The sequence below is a fragment of the Ambystoma mexicanum genome, chromosome 2p (genome assembly GCF_040938575.1).
Source record: "Ambystoma mexicanum isolate Mex_15411 chromosome 2p, UKY_AmexF1_1, whole genome shotgun sequence".
In the NCBI taxonomy this organism is placed as follows: Eukaryota; Metazoa; Chordata; class Amphibia; order Caudata; family Ambystomatidae; genus Ambystoma; species Ambystoma mexicanum.
In genome coordinates, this window is record NC_090923.1 from 630,717,908 (window position 1) to 630,739,803 (window position 21,896).

General features: G+C 43.8%; 1 protein-coding gene across 1 annotated transcript in view; it reads right to left on the minus strand.

Annotated features, from left to right (window-relative positions):
• UBA7 (ubiquitin like modifier activating enzyme 7) overlaps positions 1 to 21,896 on the minus strand; it is a 1,701,784-nt gene that overhangs the window by 1,639,888 nt on the left and 40,000 nt on the right. Inside the window, exon 2 of the mRNA XM_069644160.1 lies at positions 8,872 to 8,934. Within this exon, the coding sequence (XP_069500261.1) occupies positions 8,872 to 8,927 (56 nt within the window). The 5' untranslated portion in view covers positions 8,928 to 8,934. The remainder of the gene's footprint in view (positions 1 to 8,871; positions 8,935 to 21,896) is intronic.

Sequence of the window (21,896 nt, forward strand, 5' to 3'; positions counted from 1 at the left end):
CCCTCAGACAAATTCTACCCGAGCACTTGCACCTAACTTCTCGGTCATTCGGCCCATGAAGCGCGTGTCGGTGGATGCCTTTGCCTCTACGTTCTCTGTTCCTCCTACTCCTGTGGCAGACTCACACTCCGATACTGCCCTCTCTAACCTGCATCTTTCTATCTCCAACACATTCTTACCCCTGTCATGAGAATCCAACTGAAGCATACCTCCAAGTGAAACTATTGGTATGACTCCAACCTTGCCGCCCTGAAACGAAACGAAGGGTAAGACTTCGGGTGCATCCTCTGACAAACTGGACTGGCGCCTGCTCCAAAGGCAATACAGACTCTCTGTCCTGTCCAAGAAGAGAGTCCATATCCAAGCCTGCGTCTCTGTGGCCTCTAACAACACAGCCAAGCTGTTTAGAATCTGCAAGGAGACAGCCAATCTGTAACGCTCACCTGATTCCCGTAGAGGCGCCGGTCTTGACTGGGCGTATACCGTATCTTCAAAGGTGATGTGTAACACACGGCTGGCTCTTTGGGCTGGACCTCTGTGCACTGTATGTCTGACTCGAAGGGTAAGATGTCTGTAGACAGTAGAAAATATGGGATTAATGAACTGGGTTATTGAATGTCTCTCTCTTCTTCCCTTTCTCTTCTCCTGTAGAACCCCAAAGGTTAACGCTCTCACCTTAGGTAAGTGAACGCTGTGCTCTCCATCTGCCTCGGGGCAGGGTGCTGTAACCAGTTTCTTCACTGGATAAGGGGAGCAGGCCTCTTGACTTCAGAGGACTGCTGTCCGTCGTTTACTGCACGAACGGTAAGTTTCGAGTAATTCTAATGTCTTTAAAAGTCTTTAGGAATGATGTCTCTTGTTTTGCAGGGTTCCGGCGATGGCGGATGACGGGCTGAAGTGAGTTGAAGATGGAGCCCGTGTGATGAATGGAAGCGCCTGGAAGCACGTAAGTAAGCGCTTGTTGCCTGCTTCACGATGCGCTCTAACTGTCTTTTTATTTTGCAGGTACAAGTTCGGAGCGGCTGCAGGGTGCCGGAATACCCACTGGGTTAGATGTGGAAAGGAGTAATGGCACGTGAGTATTAAAGTTCTCCAATGTCTTTAAACGCACCTTGTTTTGTCTTTCAGATGCGGGATGCAGCGCCGAAGGCCTCCGGAGCGTGCGAAGAGCTGGTAAGCTTTTGTCTTTCAGATGCCGGAATGCAGTGCGAAGACCTCCGGAGCGCACGAAGAGTAGGTAAGCTTTTGTCTTTCAGATGCCGGAATGCAGCGCGAGGCGTTGGTGACAGCCGATGGACCAGGTAAGTGAAGCGCTGTCACTGAAGACCGTAATGCTAACCTGTTCTTTCTTGTCTTTATAGGTGTTGCTGAAGACTGGATTCAGGATGGTAAGCCTTTTTCCTTAGGCCCAGGATCAGATGCAGAAAACACGATGAGCGTTCTGCTGCAGAGGATGCAGAATAACGCAAAGCAAGATTCATCCATCGGGTGTGGTTTAAATAGCCTCCTGTAGTGCTTAGGTGTCTCCTTCCACAGCCACGCCTAGGTAAGAAAAGAGTTCCTGCTTTCCAGAAGAGTTCCAGTGTTCTGAACCTATGGAGTGGCTCCTGCCCCACCCAACAGGAAAAGTAGTTCCAAACAGAAGAGGATCAGAGGCTCAACTGGCAGGCAAGTAAGCAGCATGGTCTGCTGCAGGTAAGTCCACCCAAGCATTATGAGCCCGGCGCTTCCAGCGCTGGGACTGGGCATATTTATGAGCCTGGTGCCACTGGCGCCAGGACTGGGTCCGAAAGGTCCCAATTGGGACTGGTTGCCACTCGGAACCTGGGTTATGGATCTGCTTCCAAGGGAGTTGGGAAAACCCTGACCTTTTGGAAGCAGAGATCATGACACAATCCTTATGCAGTCTCCACCTCTCTTGTTCCCTCCCAGGCCCTCTGTATGGCTCTGGCTTCTCACTTCAACACTAACACTCAGGACATCCGGTCCTTGCTCTCCTCTGTCTCTACCGAAAGCAGCCCCCCTCTGCCCGCCTCTCCCTCTCCTCCTCCTTTCTCCTCTTTCTCTCTGACAACACCTGACTAGGTTTCTAGACAAGTCCGATCTATGAAAGTGTTGTGCAAACAGGTGCTCCCTGCTCCTCCAGAACCATCAAGGACCACATTGACACCCTCACTCCAGCCTTGGCCAATTTCTGCAATCACTCTTTTTCCACTGGACCTTTCCCCTCTCTCCTCAAGCACTCCCTTGTGCACTCCCTCCTTACAAAGCCTTCTGCTGATCCTACCTGACTGGCAAACTATTGCCCGATCTCTATCACTCCTTTCCTGGGCAAACTCCTAGAAATGCTGGCCACGGTCAACCACTCCATTCTGATCAATCGACTCTGTGAGAACCCGGGCATCACGGATCAGGCCCTGGAGTGGTTGACCTCCTGCCTCCTGGACCAACACTCCCAGCTACAACTTGGGTCCTTTCGATCTACCACCTCGCTCTCCACATGTAGTGTTCCCTAGGGCTCTAACCTCTCACCCTGGCTCTTCAATGTCTACTTGGCTGCTTTGGCCCACCTGATCTCTACCTTCTCATCTAACTTTCAGTGTTACGCGGATGACACTCAGCTCTCTTTCAGGCTCTCCTCAGCCTCCTCTCCTCTCTCGCTCATTCCTGACCATCTATCCATGATTCAGGATTGGTGCGTCTTGAATTATCTCTGCCTTAATGCCAGTAAGACAGAGATCCTTCTCATTGGGACCCCTGCTCCCGCTTTCCCTCTCTCACTCTGGCCACCCTCCCTGAGCCCTCGTCCTTCACCTTCCTGTGAGGCAAAAAACTTGGTGTCATCTTTGACTCCACTCTCTCCTCTCCGCACATCACAGACCTTGCCAAGAAGGCCCACTACCAGCTTGAACTCCTCAGAAGTATTCTTCCTTTTCTAACTTTCCCCCAGAAGCTCACTGTCTTCAGAGCCCTGGTTCTCTCTAGGCCGGACTAATGCAACAGCCTCTTTCTCAAATTGCCTTCCTCTTCCCTCCGCTCTCTGCAACTAATCCAAAACAGGACTGCTAGATTTATCCTTGGCCTCAAGCCCAGGGACCGTATCTCTCCAGCCCTGAAATCTCTACACTGGCTCCCGGTGGATGCAAGGATCAAGTTCAAGACCTTCTTCATCGTCCACAAAGCTTTCTGGGGCCAGGGCCTGCACTACATCCAACTCTCTCTTCCAAAATACCTTCCTTCTCGAGCAAGCCCCTCGCTCAGCTACCTTCAGCTCTCTGAGGGTCAGACGCTTTTCCAGGCAGAGAGTTGGGGTTAGATCTCTCTTCTCTGCAGGTGCCTCCCTCTGGAATGGCCTCCCTGCCCCTGTCAAACTTGAGCCGGACCACCTGAAGTTCCAGAAGCAGCTCAAGACCTTTCTTTTCTCTGATTTCTCTCTCTCTCCCTCCCCTGCTCACCTACCTACTTGTGGCGCCGACTGGTTGCTTGGCTACCCTCTTAGTTTTACTGAGTACCAGGCTCTTCCATGATCAGTCTCCCCTACATTGCCTCTAGACCTACCGCCCACTTAGGGGCTGTAAGTGTAACCGTGCTGCGCTGGCTGCACTGACTCAGAGCAATGCTGCCCTGATTGCTCTTCCCTCTACCAGGCACTTCCCCCTCTCCCTTCCCTCTGCACTTTGCATTGTCGCACTTGCACGATCTAAATGACACATGGCCTAGTAAGATTGTTTGTCTTGTCCTCCCTCTGTCTTCCCTCCCTTTTCTAGCTGTGTCTAGAAACACTTGTGTAAAGGTGCGCTATAAATGACTCATCATCAATGTTCCCACTAATTTTTTAAGGTGTGTGATGCGCCGGCGGGCCACCAGTGAGCTAGTGCTTAGTGATTCGATTCCACAGTGTGCAAGCGAGGAATGTGAATTTGCGGTACAACATGCTCTACTTCAGGGGACATTTGGGTGCTCCCCCCTCTCTCAACAACCTGGTTGGAATGTCACTGAAACCCAGTGCATTTTAAGAAACTCGCTGCTTGCTGTCAAATTTGATTTCTTAGCTATTATACGTTGTTTTGTGGTGAAAGAGCATTGTTCCTCCCTGTATACAAAATAAATAAAATAGAGACTGCATCAGCAAAGGATTCTGGCTGATCTCCTCCCAGGAGGCACAGAAAAGATGGAAGCACCCTTTACCAGCACATCAGGGAGTTGGAGTGAGTGAGTGAATATTTGACCTTGCTCCAACTTTGTTAATCATGAAAGAGAAACCACTTAGCTTGTAATAAGTGGAAAAGGCCTGAGGAACAGAGAGACAGAGAGAGACAGAGATAAAAGAGTGTGTGTGCATATGTTTGTACACGTGTGTGTACGTGAAAGCATAGCTAATAGATCTGGGAGGACATGTATTAAAAGGTGTCCTTCAGAAAACACATGGTTTGAAGTTATGTGTTTATGTAAACACCTAAAGGGAAGGATATGACATTATTCCTGAAAGCCACTGACCCTGAGGGAGTTGGAGATTGAGGAGCTGAAGAGCTCGAGTAGGAAGGTATTTACGAAGAGAGAGTTGACGATACTGAGGCCCCAGGCCCCAGAATGCATTGTGGACAATACATACGATCACCTGGGCTTGAGGCCAAGGACAAGTCACGCAGTCCTGTTCTGGATGAGTAGGAGAGGGCGCAGAGAAGAAGCAGGCAGATTTAGAAAGAGACTGTTGCAGTAGTCAAGCCTAGAGAGAACCATAGCTCTAGAGGCAGTGAGCTTCTGGGGGAAGGAGAGGAAAGGAAGAATACCTGAGGCGGTGCAGTTGGTATTTTGATTTCTTAGAGACGTCAGAGATGTGAGGAGAAAAGGAGAGCGTGGAGTTGAAGATGACTCATAGGTTCTTAGCCTCACAGGTGGGAGCAGGAAGAGGGCCAAGGGAGACTGGCCAGAGAGTGACAGGAAAGGAGGGTGCATGTGCGTCGATGAGGAGAATCTCTGTCTTACTGGCATTAAGGCAGAGATCATTGTGGCACACCACTCCTGGATAGCAGACAGACAGTCAGAGATGAGAGGAGAAGAGGTGGCAGAGGGGAGCCTGAAAGCGAGCTGAGTGTCATCCGCATAGAACTGAAAGTTGGAGCAGAGAGTGGCAATGCGTTGGACGAGAGGTGCCAGGTATTGGTTGAACAACCAGTGAGGGAGGTTAGACCCCTGGGGAACACCACAGGTAGAGAGTGAGATAGAGAAAAGAAAGGACCCAAGTTGGACCTGGGAGGGTCGATCAGAGAGGAAGGAGGTCAGCCAGGCCAGGGCCTGATCAGTGATACCCAGGTTATCACAGAGATGATTGAGCAGGATGGCATGGTTGACCGTGTCAAAGGCAGAAAAGACATCAAGTAAGATGAGGACAGAGGGGAGATTAGAATCAAGGTTAGAGAGCAGGTCTTCGCGGATGTTTAGGAGAGCAGTTTCCGTGCTTCTGGCTGGCTGAAGTCAGACTGATGGTCATGGTGACAATCAACAGATTCAGTGTGAAGATTCATCATGTCAAAAGTGGTCCAACATAAAATAGTGGACGATGTACCACTATTCCAGATGGATTCAGGGAGAACTCTCCCCCCTGCAATGGGAATCCAAGTGAATTTGATGAGGTCTCGGGATTTCAGAAAAACTATTCGAAGTCCAAGGGTCTCAATTGAAATGACAGCCTAGGGTTTTAGGGGTTTGTTTGTGGTCTCATGCAGAAGGAATGTGACGAAGCAGTTCGGGATGGACTGCCCCTTTTGGGGTGGGACCAGGCCTGTTTTGCTTATGGTCGTTCCCCTTTCTGTAAAGGCTTGGAAAGCGAAGAATGATCATATGGAGGGTTGCTCAGAGCAATTGCCAGAGGATTAAGATTAATTCTGAACCTTCCAGACATCATTTCATTGTTTTGCAGAGGTTTTAGAACCATCCCGACTGTATCCCGTAATCTGGGAATCGGACAAAGTCGATTACTTGGGAATGAAACTGACCAGGTCCTATGAGGGGCTTTACAGTGCTAGCATCCCAGATCTATGGAAAAAAATTATTGAAGATCTGAATAGATGGGATTTGCAAGAATTAACGTGGTTGGTACCAGTAGCGGCGATAAAGATGACACCCTTGCCAAGAGTCCTTTATATATATATATATTCCAAGCACTCCCAATAATTATCCCATCGGGAATGCTTAAACATTTGCAGAGGGAAATAGTGCAGTTTATCTGTAATAAAAAAGGACCCAGAATAGCGAGGGAGATCCTGACTAAGGCTCCTCTCTTGGGAGGCTTGGGTATCCCAGATATTAAGAAATATTTGGTGCTGGACAAATGGCTCCAATGCTGGAATGGTCATTGGACAATGGAGTTAAAAGATGCAGAGATGTGGAACAGAATGTGACTTCCATACTGCTTCATAAACCTCCCTTCTTGGATTGGGTGGGGAAACATATGGGAGGACAACTGTTACCTACTACGGTGTGTTTATTAATATACTGGTATAGAGCTTTGCATAGTAGAGACATTCCGCACTTGTTTGCGTCCTTTCTCACCACTCACCCATAACCCTGATTTGGCACAGAGATAGAGTGCATACTGCTTTATTAATTGGGAGCTAAATGGGATTATTTGACTAGCTGATCTATAAGTAGGGAGTAGACCAATAACATTTAAGGAATACAAGGGGATGTTACATGTTGGAAAACGGGAAAGGTTTTGCTATGGCCAAACCCGGCTTTGGATCACGAGTGGTGCTGTGCGGCAGGCTGGAACTAGAACTCCAAAGGGAATGGAATTTGCGATGGCTGGAGTCATAGACCAGGGACAGATATCAAAATTATACAAGCTCCTTGATAGAGATATTCCGGGGTACAAATTACCCCATATGATGCGTTGGGAGAGAGAACTGGGACAAGATATCCCACAGGAGGATTGAGAATTAATTTGGGAGAGGGCGCACAGAGCATCTAAATGCAGCTTGATAAAGGAAACTATATATAAAATATCCTTTTGTTGATACCTTACCCCAGACTGAATGAGCAAAATGGTGTCCCAATACTGCCCTCTCTGTTGGCACAAATGTGGCGAGGTGGGAACCCTAGGACATATGTGGTGGACTTGCGGTACAGCCCAGATTTACTGGAAAGAAGTTTTGGGTCATATCAAGGAGATAACGGAATTTCGATACCTATAGGCCCGTCTGTGGTGGTACTAGTGAATGTGGTGGAGGGATCATATGGTTTAAAGGGTGACTTGCCAGCCTTAATAACACATCTGCTGAATGCTGCCAGGGTAACGCTAGCACCATTTTGGAAGAATGCAGAAGGTCTGATTGTCAGGCAATGGTGGGTTAAGATATGGGGAGTGCTAGCTATAGAGGAAATCACTGCCCTGGCCTTCCCCAGATCCCCAACTTTTGTAAGGGTATGATCCTCATTTCACTCATTTGTACAAGAGGGAACTACAATACAATAGACAGGTTCTTTTGAAGAACTTTTCAATATGGTAAATTCAGGAGTTAAAAGATCACGAGGGAATGGCATGGAAGGGAGGATCAGCATGAATGAGGGTCTGATACACCTGCGTCTGATTCCATTGCCGACTGAATATGGTTACCTCTTATTTTTGGTCTAACTAGCAGTATTTGGGTATTGATGGGAAACGGCTGGGGCAGTGTCCCCGACTACGGCCTTTTGAGTTTAAGATGTCAAGCAAGTACTGTCATAAGCTTATTGAAAATGTAATACAGAAAGCTTGTAAAAACAAAACACTGGTGGTAATTCCATTGCTAACACTTTTTTATTGCATCACCATACTAATAGACCATTTGCTCACAGGCCCACTTGCTCGAGGAGGCCTATTTTTTCTCAATTTTTTAACAAATGTCCTCACAAATATAGATGGGGGTTTAATTATGGTGGAGGACAATATGTGGAGGTTGCGGGGGACTCCTCTGCATTTTTGTTGTGAGTAAATGTGTTAAAAAAATAATTTGCGGCCTCAAGATAATTTTTTCGAGCAAACATCATAGAAACCTGATGCATTACAGACGTGGTATGCTCGAGGACTATGAGGAAATTCGAGGGAGGTTCAAGGAGCTGCATGTTTAAGTCCTTCTTAGCAGGCTGCTTGGTAGTGTGGGTATATGGGTGGTGCTCTGATTAAGTGTTTGTTGGATCTGCCTGACTCTTTTCCCTCGTGTGACGTCCCGTGTTGGATGTCATTGAGAGCATGGGAATCTGCTTTCTGTTTTGGACCGGGAGGATAGTTCAGGGGCAGAGCGACATAGTCAGAATCTCAGTCCCATGGTTAGAGGCTGGTCTCTGGCATTAAGCATGCCTGAAAAGATGAATTACTAGTCTAGGAATTGTTTTGCTTGCCTCCTTTGTATTTTTGTGAGCAACCTGTTTTTAAAGATGGTTTTGTCTTGTGTTAAATATTCAGTAAAAAGAAAAGAAAAGGCCTGAAAATAGAGGATGGCTGGGACGCTATGCTTCAGGTGGGGATGTCAGGTGAACCCATTGCCAGAAGTTCTTCGCAGAAGAAGAAAGTCAGATGTGGCCATCACCAGTCATGCTGCCTGGGAGCCCAGGAACATATGGAGCAAAGGTGGTATTGCAAGGAAACCACCTAACAGTTTTCAATAAGTTCTTCAACCGTTCTCTGTCACAGAGAAGTAATGTAGACAGGGGTGGGGGGGTGGCGGAGAGACCCTCATAATAGCTGAGAACATTTCGTGATGTTCCTCCAGGAAGGCTTACCATTGTACCCTGTAATAGGTTAAAATCCGATAGCTATGCAAGCAAAGCCAGACAAGATCCCCAAAAGTCAAAGAGTTAGTTCAATTTAACAAAGACATCATTAAAACTTACAGCTGGCGGGAGTAGAGGCCCTCATCAATTTCTGCGCAGTCCTCAACGCCAGGCATCTTGGTTCTGCAAACATAAAGACAGCACAGCATGAGCCCAAAGCATCGCGTCTCCATCAATTGTTGTTTATCTTCATAAGATCCTCATGTGTCCTTGCATAGTTGGCAATTTTACTTTGGTAAACATTACTCCTCATTATATACAAATAATCACACTCCGGGTGGTGTTGCTGTGACATGCACCTAGCATTGGTGTGAATCTGCCTTCTTTTTGTACCCACTTGATATTGTGCGTGCGTGCATGCGTGCGTGCGTGCGTGTCAGCCAAAACCAAAGATAGTCCACATGGATTACTAATTCTAAATCTGAGATAGATCAGCCTATTACGCACTCACCAAGGTGGCTTGGGGGAGTGGTTGGTGGTTTGTGGGTGTGTGTGTCCTCTGTGTCATAGGTTCAAATCAATTTATCAAACACTTCTTGAGGTTAGTAAAATAAGTACCATGGAATTGTGAAATATAAAAAATGGTTATTTGTCTAAAATGGACACTACCATGCCAGAATGTGATCTGCAGATAATCATTATTAAAGTTTGTTTTTTTAGCATTAATGGAAAAGTAACAGACTGCCACTGAGGCCGATAGTCCAACCTTGGCTGCAGTCTGTTATGGTAATATGCACTGGGAAGACTACCAAGGTCTCAAACTGCGATGAGATCGGGCAGGCTAGGCGTAGAGGAAGGCAAGTTAACCATATCCCATCAGGTGGGGGTCCTGAAAGCTAGCCTAATGTATCATGCTGGTGGGACAGGTTTCTATGGTGCACAATTAGTTCTCAGAACGGAATCTCTATTGAACAGACTATTCATAGGTGAGCACATCGAATCACTAAAGTGAAATTCCAGAGGTAAGACCCGCAGTACACTGTGTCGTCACTTAGTAATAGAACTTGAACTCATTTATTCTCATTGCAAATCTGAGCCTAAAAAAAGCGTGCATTCGTAAAAACATGCATTTTGCTAGATGGTAGAAGACTTACGACCTACACACACACACACACACACACATTTGATATCACTGCATCTCAGGAAAGCAGACTATGCAAAAGAAACCGCTCATCTGTGACTCATGTCTTGCAGCTGAGTGACCGTTTAAACCACAGAGGCCGTGCCGCCCCTCGCTCTATTGTAGTTCAATCATGTGCACTGGTTTTAAGTTATTTTAAAAAAATACCTGCAAGCATACGCAGAGAAGTGTATATATCAAGGCCTTAGCCATGTCGAAAGGAACACGTGAATCTTTACATTTTGCCCCTCCCTATCCACCCTCAGATAATTTAAATCTCGCCCTGGCACCCAGAGAGCAGCCAGTTTTGATAGCCACATTTGCTTCTAAGCAAGTGAGTGAATAAAATGTGAGAACCTGTAAAAGGAAGTGATCTTCAAACTGGGGGGCATGAAGGATGCCCAGGGACGGAGCATTAATTGAAAAGTAATTATGATGACTGTTTTTATACTGGGCCAGAATTAACTACCAAATGTTCCTTAAATATACAGTGTCACACATGGTATACTATTTTGTATGCATCACCCCACACCTTGCTCAGCTGCGACCATTTTGACCCACACTGGGTCTTCCTTCTACTCTGTAACAAGGTTGCTGCTCTGCCTGTCATCCTACAACACTCCTTTCAATAACAACTGTGCTTTGCATAGCTAAACTAAAATGGCGACTACTGCTTTAGACTGGATAGTTGGTGAGTGGGCACAGCTATGTTGTATATCACTAGTAATTGTTAGGGGCTGCACACCCTACAGACCATAAATGGTTAAAGCATAATGTAGTGCATTAGTCTTGGATTGACACAGTATGTATTTCTAAAAATACTCAGAGAAGATAATAAGATTTGATCATTTTAATGTCTTTGAACATTTAGCAGTTGCCTCCAGCCCAATGCATTTCGGACCATTTGGTCCTTCATCAGAGCAAACTCTTCAATGTGAACCAAACAAGGAAACTCATGAAACAATAGAGCATAACCAAACATTTATGTCAGTATCAATGTAAAGTAAGACATTGACCCCATATACATCAATTCGATATTCATATTCAAAAATACAGCTCAGGTTAAATCCCTACGATACCCACTAAACTCCTCCCCCAAAACATAAGCAGTTTTGTGTGCACCAGAGGCTGTGCATGCAGTATGAGAGGTATGTACAGCCTTCTGCCAGTTACCACCTCATGGGGGGGTTACATGGTGTACCTTCCCCGATGGATTTGCGCAAGCTGAACAAGGCTAATGGCCAACAGTACAGCCAGTTTCTTTCTAATCTATGACATCATTTTGACAATTGTTGCTTCAATAAACTGTTGAGATGCTCCACAATCCCGTTGGCTTGTGGGGGATTGACCAAGCACAGCTTGTGCTTGATCCCTAATAGGGCAGTTATCCCTTTAAATAATTCATGAATGTTTTAATTAATTTAATTTATCTTTAATGTGATTAGTTCATTACAAAATATTTTACATATAAACATTCTTGAAACAGTAACCTATTACATAATACACAAAAATGTTAAAACTTTTCAGAATTTAACAGAATAAAATCTCAATGTGATAAACATTCCCATCATACATTAAGGTAAATTATAAACAGCCATACTAATCACCTGCCAAATTCTATTAGGCTCCCGTTAACCAGCTGCCAATTTCGACAAAGTGCTGTGCAAATTATTCCTTTCTGAATTAAATCAATACTTCCAAAAGTCATTGCTTGTTATGCTGTCATATCGGTACACAAAAATACCTATGATAAACATGTAGGTCGATCCCAGAGTTGCATCTGTCACTACTTGTTTAGCGCTCTCAGCAATAGTGGATATTTGACACAATCTAGAGAATCTTTTCTCCACAGGAATACCAAGAGCAGATCCACATACAACGAGCACAGGAGGTCGATTTATGTGTAGTAACATTAAAAATCTCCTGGCAGCAGGAGCCAGACACAACATTAAATAAGACTGGGGCTTCTTAAATTTGTGAACTGCACACTCTACTTCACAGTAGTTCTTCAATTTCAACAAGTGTTTGTAGTTAGAACACCAGTCCCATTTTACATTTTATTTTAAATAAACAACAGTTTTAGAGTATGGAAATCACAGTCACAGTCTGTTTTTCTTATTTGCCTCAGTTCCAAGCATGCACAGCAGTGGACAGATTGGTCTAGCTTTAGATTTTATGTATAATGTACACACACTCTAAAGTGCCAGGGAGGGGAGGGAAATAAGCCCCAATTCTAGATGCAAAGTTTCCATAGATACAGATACAGGCAAGCCTAAAACCTTTTCCAAAACTTGTCTTCTAATACATGTAACCAACGATGATCTTTTAAGGTCAAGGCATCAATGCCATACAAAATAGCCGGACAAAAACATTTATTATAGAGCTTTAAAATGCCCTCTATACTATATCCAGCTGTATCTTTTGTGAACCTTGCAGTCAGTGAGGTCAGCTGCTTAGCGTTAAAGCTTTTGGCTGCAATCATCTCCTTATAGTCACCCATCACACTTATCTCAATTCCCAAGTACTTGTATGTTACTACATAGTCAATTACATCATTTGCTAAAACCAAACTAAGTCTGTTAACCGGTTTGCTAGAGAATTTCATGATTTTAGTTTTGTCAGTGTTGATAATTAGACTGTTCTCAACAACATATTTACCTAATTCTTGCACTGATCTTTGGATGCCAGAGAAGGTATGATCGAAGATGACAAGATCATCAACATAGGACAGGCAAGTCACAGGTGTCTATTTTATCCTTGGCGGACAATTTTGTACTGCACCAATAGAGGCTGAAAGATCTGCCAAATATATGTTAAATGGCAGGGGAGCCATCGCACACTCCTGCTTAACACCCTTATTAGTAGGTATGGGTGCCTTAATGGCCGCCTACTATCAAGCCTGACCTGCATGCTTGTGTCCAGGTGGAATCATCTAACCGCATACAACAGACTCCTTGGACAGCCAAACCTCTCCATCTTCCTCCATAGTCTGTCTCTATCCACGTAATCAAATGCAGCTCTAAAAGTCCACAAAGACTGCATATAGCACAATACCTCCTTTTTATTTAGATCTTGCTATTCATTTATCAACCAACCTTTGGTTATGCATGGTTCATGATCCTGGTCTACTGTTCGATGGTGTAGTTCTCGGCCCTCTCTTGTATAGGACCTAGATATGATTTTCTCCAGGACACTGGAATAGCCTTTTCATTCATTAATTCTATCAGTTGTATAGCACCTTTCACCATAATTATGGTCACAATGCGCTGTTGGTTGAATGCCCTCAGAGGGACCAGAGTCAAAACTTGGGAGAAGCTATTATGCATGTGTACATTTCAGCCATTAGAGTTATGTGAGAGTGTGCAAGACCCTGCTAGTCACCCATGTCCGAATGGTGTGTGGATGGATGCAGCAAAGGTAAACTATGAACTAAACAGGGGTGGATTGTATTTACGGAGATAGAGAAGTATGTGAGAAGCTACAGTTCGGATTTTCATTTCAAACCTTATTAAACAAGATCTCAAGCAAAGTGCCCCAGGGCTCAGGACCGTTGTTCAAAACTGCAGTAGCCAACCCGTTTGGACAAGCGGCTCTAGACCCTTTCAGTCTTTTTATTCTGTCTATTATGCTGTCTCTTTCAATAATCAAATCAATACTATCAGGATCTAATGCAGCCAACCTGGAAGCATTGTTAGCTACCTGGTTGTAATTCTCAATTATGAACTCGGTCCACTGCGCTGAAATGATCGGATTAACTACCAACTTTTCCTTTGATCCTTTATATTTGTGTCACTTATAGAATAAATATATAAAGTGACTACAGAGTGGTCGTTATGGTCGTTCCTTTCCACATTTAAGCTGTGAACTTTGGATAATAAATTTTGGCTAACCAAGAAATAGTCTAACGTTGCCCTCTTCAGTCCACAGAACCATGTATAGTTCCCCGGACAGTCACCAACCGCCAAACCGTTTATCATAGTAAATTCCCAATAGCTGAGAAAAGATGACCCTGCTTGACCTGCTTATTTATGGTACTCTACAACATCGGACTTCTGCTAATCACAGATTTAGTTTACATACATTCGTCCTTGCTCAAGCGGTGTGCATTTAAATCACCTCCCAGTATGATTTTGTTTTCTCCCCATTATCGCTTTACCAATTTACCATAATATCGGCAATATTTTCAAGAATCCTTTGCTGTATTCACCACTGGTGGATCATACACATTAAGTAATAACAATTTCTGTACTTGATCAGGATGTTCAATTACAAATGGCAGAATATTCTGCAGATTAGAAAAATTCTAAATTTACCGCAAAGTAATTCCAAAATATCATCCCACCGTATGGACGGCCCAACTTTCCTTTCTTTGCAAGAAATTTGAAAAATACAGTAACCATCAACATTCAAACGGGAAGTTAACCAACTCTCCAAAGTCAGAAAAATGTCTTTACATTGAAGAATACCCAAAGACCCGGACATATGCAACAGATGGGTATAACCTCGCGTATTGCAGCTAGCAATAGATAAACGGCCAAGGGTGAGTGATAGGCTGTGTATATAAGGACTCAACTAGCCATTTAGTACAATGTCTATGTCACTCTGAGAAATATTGCTCACCCCAGGCGTATTACCAGACATAATAGTTGTTTTTAAACATTCTAAAAAATTAAATGTATTATTATTCTCGCCAGTAATCTTTTGTCCTTCCTCAAAATCTCGAAACCTAGCCTTCAAATTTTATCACTATGAGCACATATCATATTTACAGTTCTAAGTGAAAAACAACGTATTTTAGAAAAATGTGGTTTGGTGCAGTAAGGTGGTTCCACAAAATCAAAGTTCATAGAATAAAGAACTTGCAATGACGAGCTCGCAATGACAGAATTTGTCGCAGCTAATTCAAAGGATCAGATGTGTTTACTTGCTTACTATTGTCTTCCAGATGTAGCCACTTAATTGTGCATTATTTGCTTTTTTTGACCATAACTAGATCTTGCTCCATAGGGCACAACCCAGCCTCTTGCTTTGTTTTAGATTGAATTGTTACTAGTGATTTGAATTCTTGTTTTCTTGTTTTTTACTTAGGATGCTTGTTGCTACTGTATTCAGAATATGTAAAAAAAGAATTTGGACTGTATTTTGTTTTATTATTCGCTGAAATGTGTTAAAAGTCAAATTGGCTAGTGCACAATAAATTAAAAAAAACAAACAAACCAGCCTCTTGCTGGCGTAATCCCGGGATTCCACGGCATGTTCTTGTAGGTCGTTCCAGTGTAGAGCATTGTTTTTCATAGATAACACTACTACATACATATTCTGTTTCAATAATTTCATTTTTTATCAATTTGACCGTTCTTTTGAGCATCTGCGCAGCCTTCAATCAGCTAGTGACCGTACCAAGTTCGCTAGGCACCATTTTTTCCCTTCGGTTGGCACACTTCTTTGCCTTTTTAGACATTTTCAATGTTTTTGTAGGCTGTAGAGAAATAATGCAAAACTCTTGAGTGTTCTCGTTAGTCTGTCTAGAGATCTTTTCTTTCGGAACATTTTGCCTTTTCAACCTCTGCATTTGTCTACGAGTCAGGAGTTCCTCAACTGTGCCAGATGCCTCATCCTCAACATGTGGCAGATTATGTAAATTAGCGTACAAATTATCGTCGATATTAGTAGGAGGTTTTAGATCGACATTAGATATGGCTACTGCTATTAAATCATCCAGATCTCTATCATCCGAATGACTTGCTAGGTTATTAACACTATTAAACCTGGTATTCTCATGGATCGTGCCACGAAATCTCAGTAGTATTTTCATGGCAAATTGCAAGGTCATAATTGACGATTGGACTGCTGCATACATATCATTGCTGATGGTCATGTTTTCAGGCCCATCCTGCTCCCCAAACAAATTAGGTGAGTCTGATAATCTTATGCTGTTACCACCTGAAACAGCGAGCGCCTAGGGCTCAGCCTCATCAATTCCAGCAATATTTCTCTGTAACGAATAACAAAATTCCAGCAACGAGTTGTTATCTACTATCAAGGAACCTGATGTGTTCTGATCCCTACTGCAGTGTACCTCCTTAGCCTTTTCTTCAATATTTTTGGCCACTGCAGCACAGGAGGCATCGCTAACGGTCGGAGCTGGCTCAATTGGAAAGAAAGCTGTAATTTTCCCTTTCAGGTTTGCACATTCTTGCTGCACACCTCCAACCGACTGATTTACAAGTGATTTGACTTGTTTGGCAGCTTTCTCGACATTCTACACTTCATTGGATGCAACAGTCACAGCATCCTGCACTCTCCCATTTGCGTCTTTGCATTGCAGGTTGTAACTTCTTTTTTTGGAACTTACTTTGCCCGGCATCGTTTCTGTCAGCTTTTCTAATCCAATATCCGTTACCGCAGGTTGCCACCTCTCTTGCAGATGTGCGGATCAACCACCCCAAACTCGCTTTTTCTGCTATTCCACTGTGGCACAGTAACACGTCACTGCAGTTTGCGTAGAAGTGGCTAATTAAAATCCTTTCTGCTCCCATTTCTCAGCAATGTTAGGGTACAGTATAAGTGGAGCACCGCCCTTCTCTCAGCAATAGCACTTGGCCACACTCTCCTTAGTGCTCAGGCACTGAACACTGGGAACCGGCAAACTGCAGGCTATGCACCCTTATAACATAGTGTTTAAATACATGGCAAGACTGCACAGCGAAACCAAGCCACATAGCTAAACCTGACCACAGCAATGCCAATACAGCCTGTCTTACCTTTCGGTACCACCCGGTACCTCCCGAGTTCGACCTCTCACCTCACAATTTGGGGTTGAGGATCCTTGGCTTGCGGGCAAATCAGGTTTCTAAAAACTCTCCCACTCACCACGGGGAAGCAGAGCACGTAGGAGTAAACTTCTCCAGAAAAAAAAGAAAATTAAAACTTTGCTCCACTTTAACGTATCCATATGTTACTTCGGTGAGTGTGAGTGTATGGAAGCTATAAAAAAGCACCTAGCAATGTTAGCCGTCAAGCTGCACCAGAGAAGGACTCACACTGGCCAATAATTCATTAAAGAAGTGGGTCCCATTATCGGACCTTATGACATCACATATTCCCCAGCGAGGAAATACCTTGCAAACTAGAAATGTGGTAGCTGATTTGGCATCAGGATGGGCAGTGGGTCCCACCTCAAGCCAATGAGGGAATGGACACACTACAACAATTAAATAACAATAGTTACTGCACCTGTTAACCATGTCAATGTAGTCGATGTGAAGCTACCGGAAGGGCCAGAGCGGCATGGCAATATACCCTTTAATGTCTTAAGGATGTGTCATGTACTGTAAATGTGGCATGTAGTACAATTTGTAAACAAACGTATCTACATGTTCTTGCAGATTGGTGACAAAACAGTCCTCCTGAAGATCTACCGCAATATTCTCTTTGGAGGTACGTGTGGGATAATGCAGTTACTTGAGAGCAGCTTCAATCAATTTCTGTGGCACTACTACCTTACCTGTAATGTTCTGTCTCCAAAGCAAATCTTTGGGGGATAAAGAGCACCCTCTTTTGCGCTACAACTCTTTCTCTTGTTCAGGGGCTTGAACTTGTATTTCAATCACCTGCGTTAACGGTACAGAATTGTGTGGAACCAGCAATTGCACTTGTTACAACACTGGTTCAGGAAACGCTGGAAGATGAGGTACTGAAAGTTATGCTGCGCCATTACCACAAGCTATGTGGTCTGTGTTGTTTGTATGCGCGGCACACTTTACCACTGCTACCATTGTTGGAAGTTGTAAGGTATCAATCATTCTAGAGTGTATAGGTGCGCCATCAGACTTCCGGACCCCCCTTCTGTGCCATCTTGACAATCCTGAGTGTACCGTGGATGTGACATATATTGAATCAGAATATATGGTGACAAGTGTCCCTTTGCTCATTTCCAATGCTTCTATTAGTGCCACTAATTCTGCGGATGTGCTGAATAATGTGAGGGTAGTCTTTTTTTTTACAATGACCTCATAATTCCCATCAACAAGTGTTCCAACAGCTGCGCTGTCTCTCCCCTGAGGTCTGATCAATCGTTGAAGACATATCAACAAGCAATATTTCTCCCCCCTCAAGAGCATCTTCCTGTACATTGAGGTGTGCATCTACCTTTCCCTCGTATGTCGCACAATCGTGGACTTCATCATATGGCTGCACAGGGTCTGCTATGAATGATGCAGGGTTAACAGTGTGGCATCTGACTGGGTGGATAGAGGAATTGTACAGTAGGACCTCATGGCCTGAAGCTGTGTGTGGGGTTTGTTGATTTGGCCTTTTCCAAAATGGCAAAAACTGCATGCTCAACATATAATGTTACTGGAGACCCCATAGTGATAGTAGATGACTTTTGTATTGCAAATTCTGCCATGGCCAAATCTTGTTCACAGGGGAAATTACCTTCCATGGCTGGATCCAGGATTCAACTATAATATGCTAAAGGTGTGTGCCCCATGGAGGTTATCTCACTGAGGACAGCCATCATCACATGGCCATTAGAGGGCGAGAACAGGAAGAATTGTTTTGTATAATCTGGTGTAGCTAGCATGGGAGCATCACTTATTTCCTTTTATACCGCTTGGAAACATTTAGTTATTTCTTCTGTCCACTTAATGGGTTCTTTCACCTTCTATTACTGTGCTTCCCTCTGGCCTTGTAGCAAAAGCTTGGTATAACTGGATTAGTCAGAAATCCAAACCTTGCAATAGTTGCATAGTCCTAGGAATTGCTGCATTTCCTTCAGTGTTTGGCTGTGGAGTGCTTTGCACAGCAACTGCCCTTTCTGGTGTCACTCTCCGTACTTCTGATGAAATGAGCTTCCCTAGGTACACCACCTCTTTCTGACAATATTGCAGCATGTCCTTATCTACCTTGTATCCCTTGTCTGCAAGTAGTGTTAAACGTGTTACTGAATCTTGCCTGCATTGCTCTTCTGTTGTGCTGCAAACTAAAAGCTGATCTATATATTGGATCACTATGCTTTGTACTTGTAGATTCTCTAGGTCCATTTGCACCACGCTGTTAAAAATACTGGGGGATTCACAATACCACTTAGGTAATCTGGTGCGTTGGAATCTTTCCCCCCCCCACGCCCGATAGGTAAATGCTGTAACATACTGACATACTGACTGGGTGCAATGGGATGGAAAATAACTCATTTTTGAGAAGGGGAAGAACTGAGTACTTTGGGCTTGAACCATCTATGGTCTAACCCTGCCTCTATAAAACTTGCAGTCTGATCCAGAATGAATACCTGTTAAGGTCACAGCGCAACATTGCTAGACATTTTACATCATCGGCTCAGGCCCAGGAATATCATCACTGCAAACTAACTTTGGGCAAGGAAGTTTGCCTGGATAACATCATCATACCACTGATGAGATCATTGTTTGTGAAACACAGATTGGGACTGTTGACTTTAATCTTGCTGCTTCTTAAATGGGGCATAACTGAATCTGAGGTCTGTTCTGTTTGTACGTTTGGGAGGGAAGCTATTACACACTTTCTATTTATATCCCGTACTATCTGGGTCTTAGGAAAAGGTTTTTAAAACCAGTCCTGCTGAGATGTAATGTCAGGCATATACATGAATCTCTATTATTATCCAAGAATACAGTCAATAATCCGGTGATTTTTGCGTTTGCGAGTTACATTGATCACGCTTGGTTGTTTAAGAAAAGGTTTCTTAAAAATACCCAGGAGGCATGATTTCTAATTTTAAAATTATTCAATGTATATTGACTCCTGGAACGTGTATTGTATCTACAAGTTTATTGTTGATGGGCATATTATAAACCAAAATCATTTTTAAATTGTTTGTCTTGTATTGCCAAGCTCATACTTGGCAGAATTATTTTTTAAAAGATTGTAATTTATTGACATTATGTATAATGTTTTAGGTTTAGAAGGTCTCATAGTGGTGTTTTTGATGTGGAATGTTGCTTTGCATGTACTTTTTATGGCCGATGTCGACATAAAAGTATTTTATGATGAGAACACATTTTTTAGAGCAATTACTGTAAAATATGTTGCACTGTGGGAATATTACAAAGAATGGTTGCAGGATTGTGGACCATTGGGAACTCTGCGTCTACACTATTATTCAGAGGGCATTAATCTTGAATTAATCTTCAACTTGACCCCTTTGCTTTCTTCACAGGGTACACAGCCATGTTACATATAGACTAGGATGGTGTTCTTATGCCTTGCTGCTATAATGTCATTATTGTGCCATAGATCCCTGCATCTGCTTCCCTGGACATGGGGTACTGCCATACATGTGGTGGTATTGCTCCTGGCTTCAACTTTATTTGCACTGCCACTATGCTTTTTAACAATCCTACATTATGTGTGTATATTGGTTTTACCATCAAAATAGTGTGCAGCACTTCTCTGTTTTGAATCAGTATTTGGCATGGAATGTACTTTTCAAATACAATTTCTCCTGTGTCTTTGGCACCTTCGAACAGTTGTTCGTCAGACACCCTTCTTAATGGCAATGTGGGATCAATGCATAGAAACGTGCACAATTCATCCCCTTCCTCATCTGTGCCATGTAAGATCACCATGTTCTTTTTCACAATTACTTAATCTAAACCCAATGTAAGAATAGTGCCAGATACTCTTTCTTGAGGACAAACTGGTATGAACAGAAACACAGCTGGAATATGTAATATTTGGTTTTCAATCCCTGATACCCATCCTAACACTGACATTACTCCATAAGGAAATAAATTCGGATGCAGCGGCGCTCCTCTCGTCATATTCGCATTACACAATGCTTGTATGATGAATGCAATCCTAGCAAGACATATTGCTGGTATACAGCATACTATACTTTTTTCGTTAAATGAAATAGTCATATTCAGCTTGCTCAAAATATCCCTTCCTAAAAGGTTGACTGGGGTATCTGTGGGATACAATTGGGGTGCTACCAATTTTTGTGTACCTACCATAATAAGTAGATCTTCAGTAAAAGGAACCGCTGCAATCGCCCCAGAGAACCCCTTTGTTTCCATTACTTTACCTGATAGGGCAAACATACCTTCCCTGATGTATGACTTGGTTGCTCCTGTGTCAACCATAAAAGTAAAAACTGCATTTCCTATCTTCACTCCTACCTGCGGTTCCGCTTCTGGGTCAGCAGTGACTAAAAGACTTAGGCACGTCAGAGCGCCGTGTGGGCTGTCCTATTGGGGATATGTGGTTGTGCCTGAGAAAACGAAGGGAGTCCCTCCTAAAACACTTGTTCCTGTGTAATATGTCACTGTACCTTGTGGCAAGCGATCCCTTTCCGATGGTTGTGTGGGTGTCTGTTGTGTGGGGGCTTGTTGCACAGGGGCTTGTGCAATCATAGGCTACTGGTGCCCATATGTAGGTCGTACTCCTAGAGTTTGATACTGTTGTTGTTGCATTTGCTGTGGTTGTATGCAACATTTGGCAAGGCCTGGGATATATGTCATTGCTTGATACTGAGGTTGGGACTGTGGCTGGTATGGAAATCTAGTCCCTTGAGCACAGGGATAATTGTATGGGGCAGGCGTTCTAGCTCTACATTCTCACACAATCTGTCCTAGCTTCCCACATGACGAACATTATCTTCCAAATCTGGCCCTTACTCCTCCAGATATCTTCCATATCCGACTCCATATCCTCCATCTCTTTCACGTTGATAACTACCTAGTCCCCTCTGAAAATTCCCCATGTCTCTCCCATCCTGTGCAAACCCCTAATTCCACACCTGTGTCTGCATTTGTGTCTGAATCTGCTGCATCATTCTCTGCTCTTCCGGTTGCTCTTCGGCAGCACTAGCAATCATTACTCCTTCCAAACTCAATTTAGCCACATTCGCTTCTGCCTTCTGTGCTTGGTCTGTGGCCTATTTCTACTTTCTTGCCTTCACTTACAATGATGTACTATAATCGCT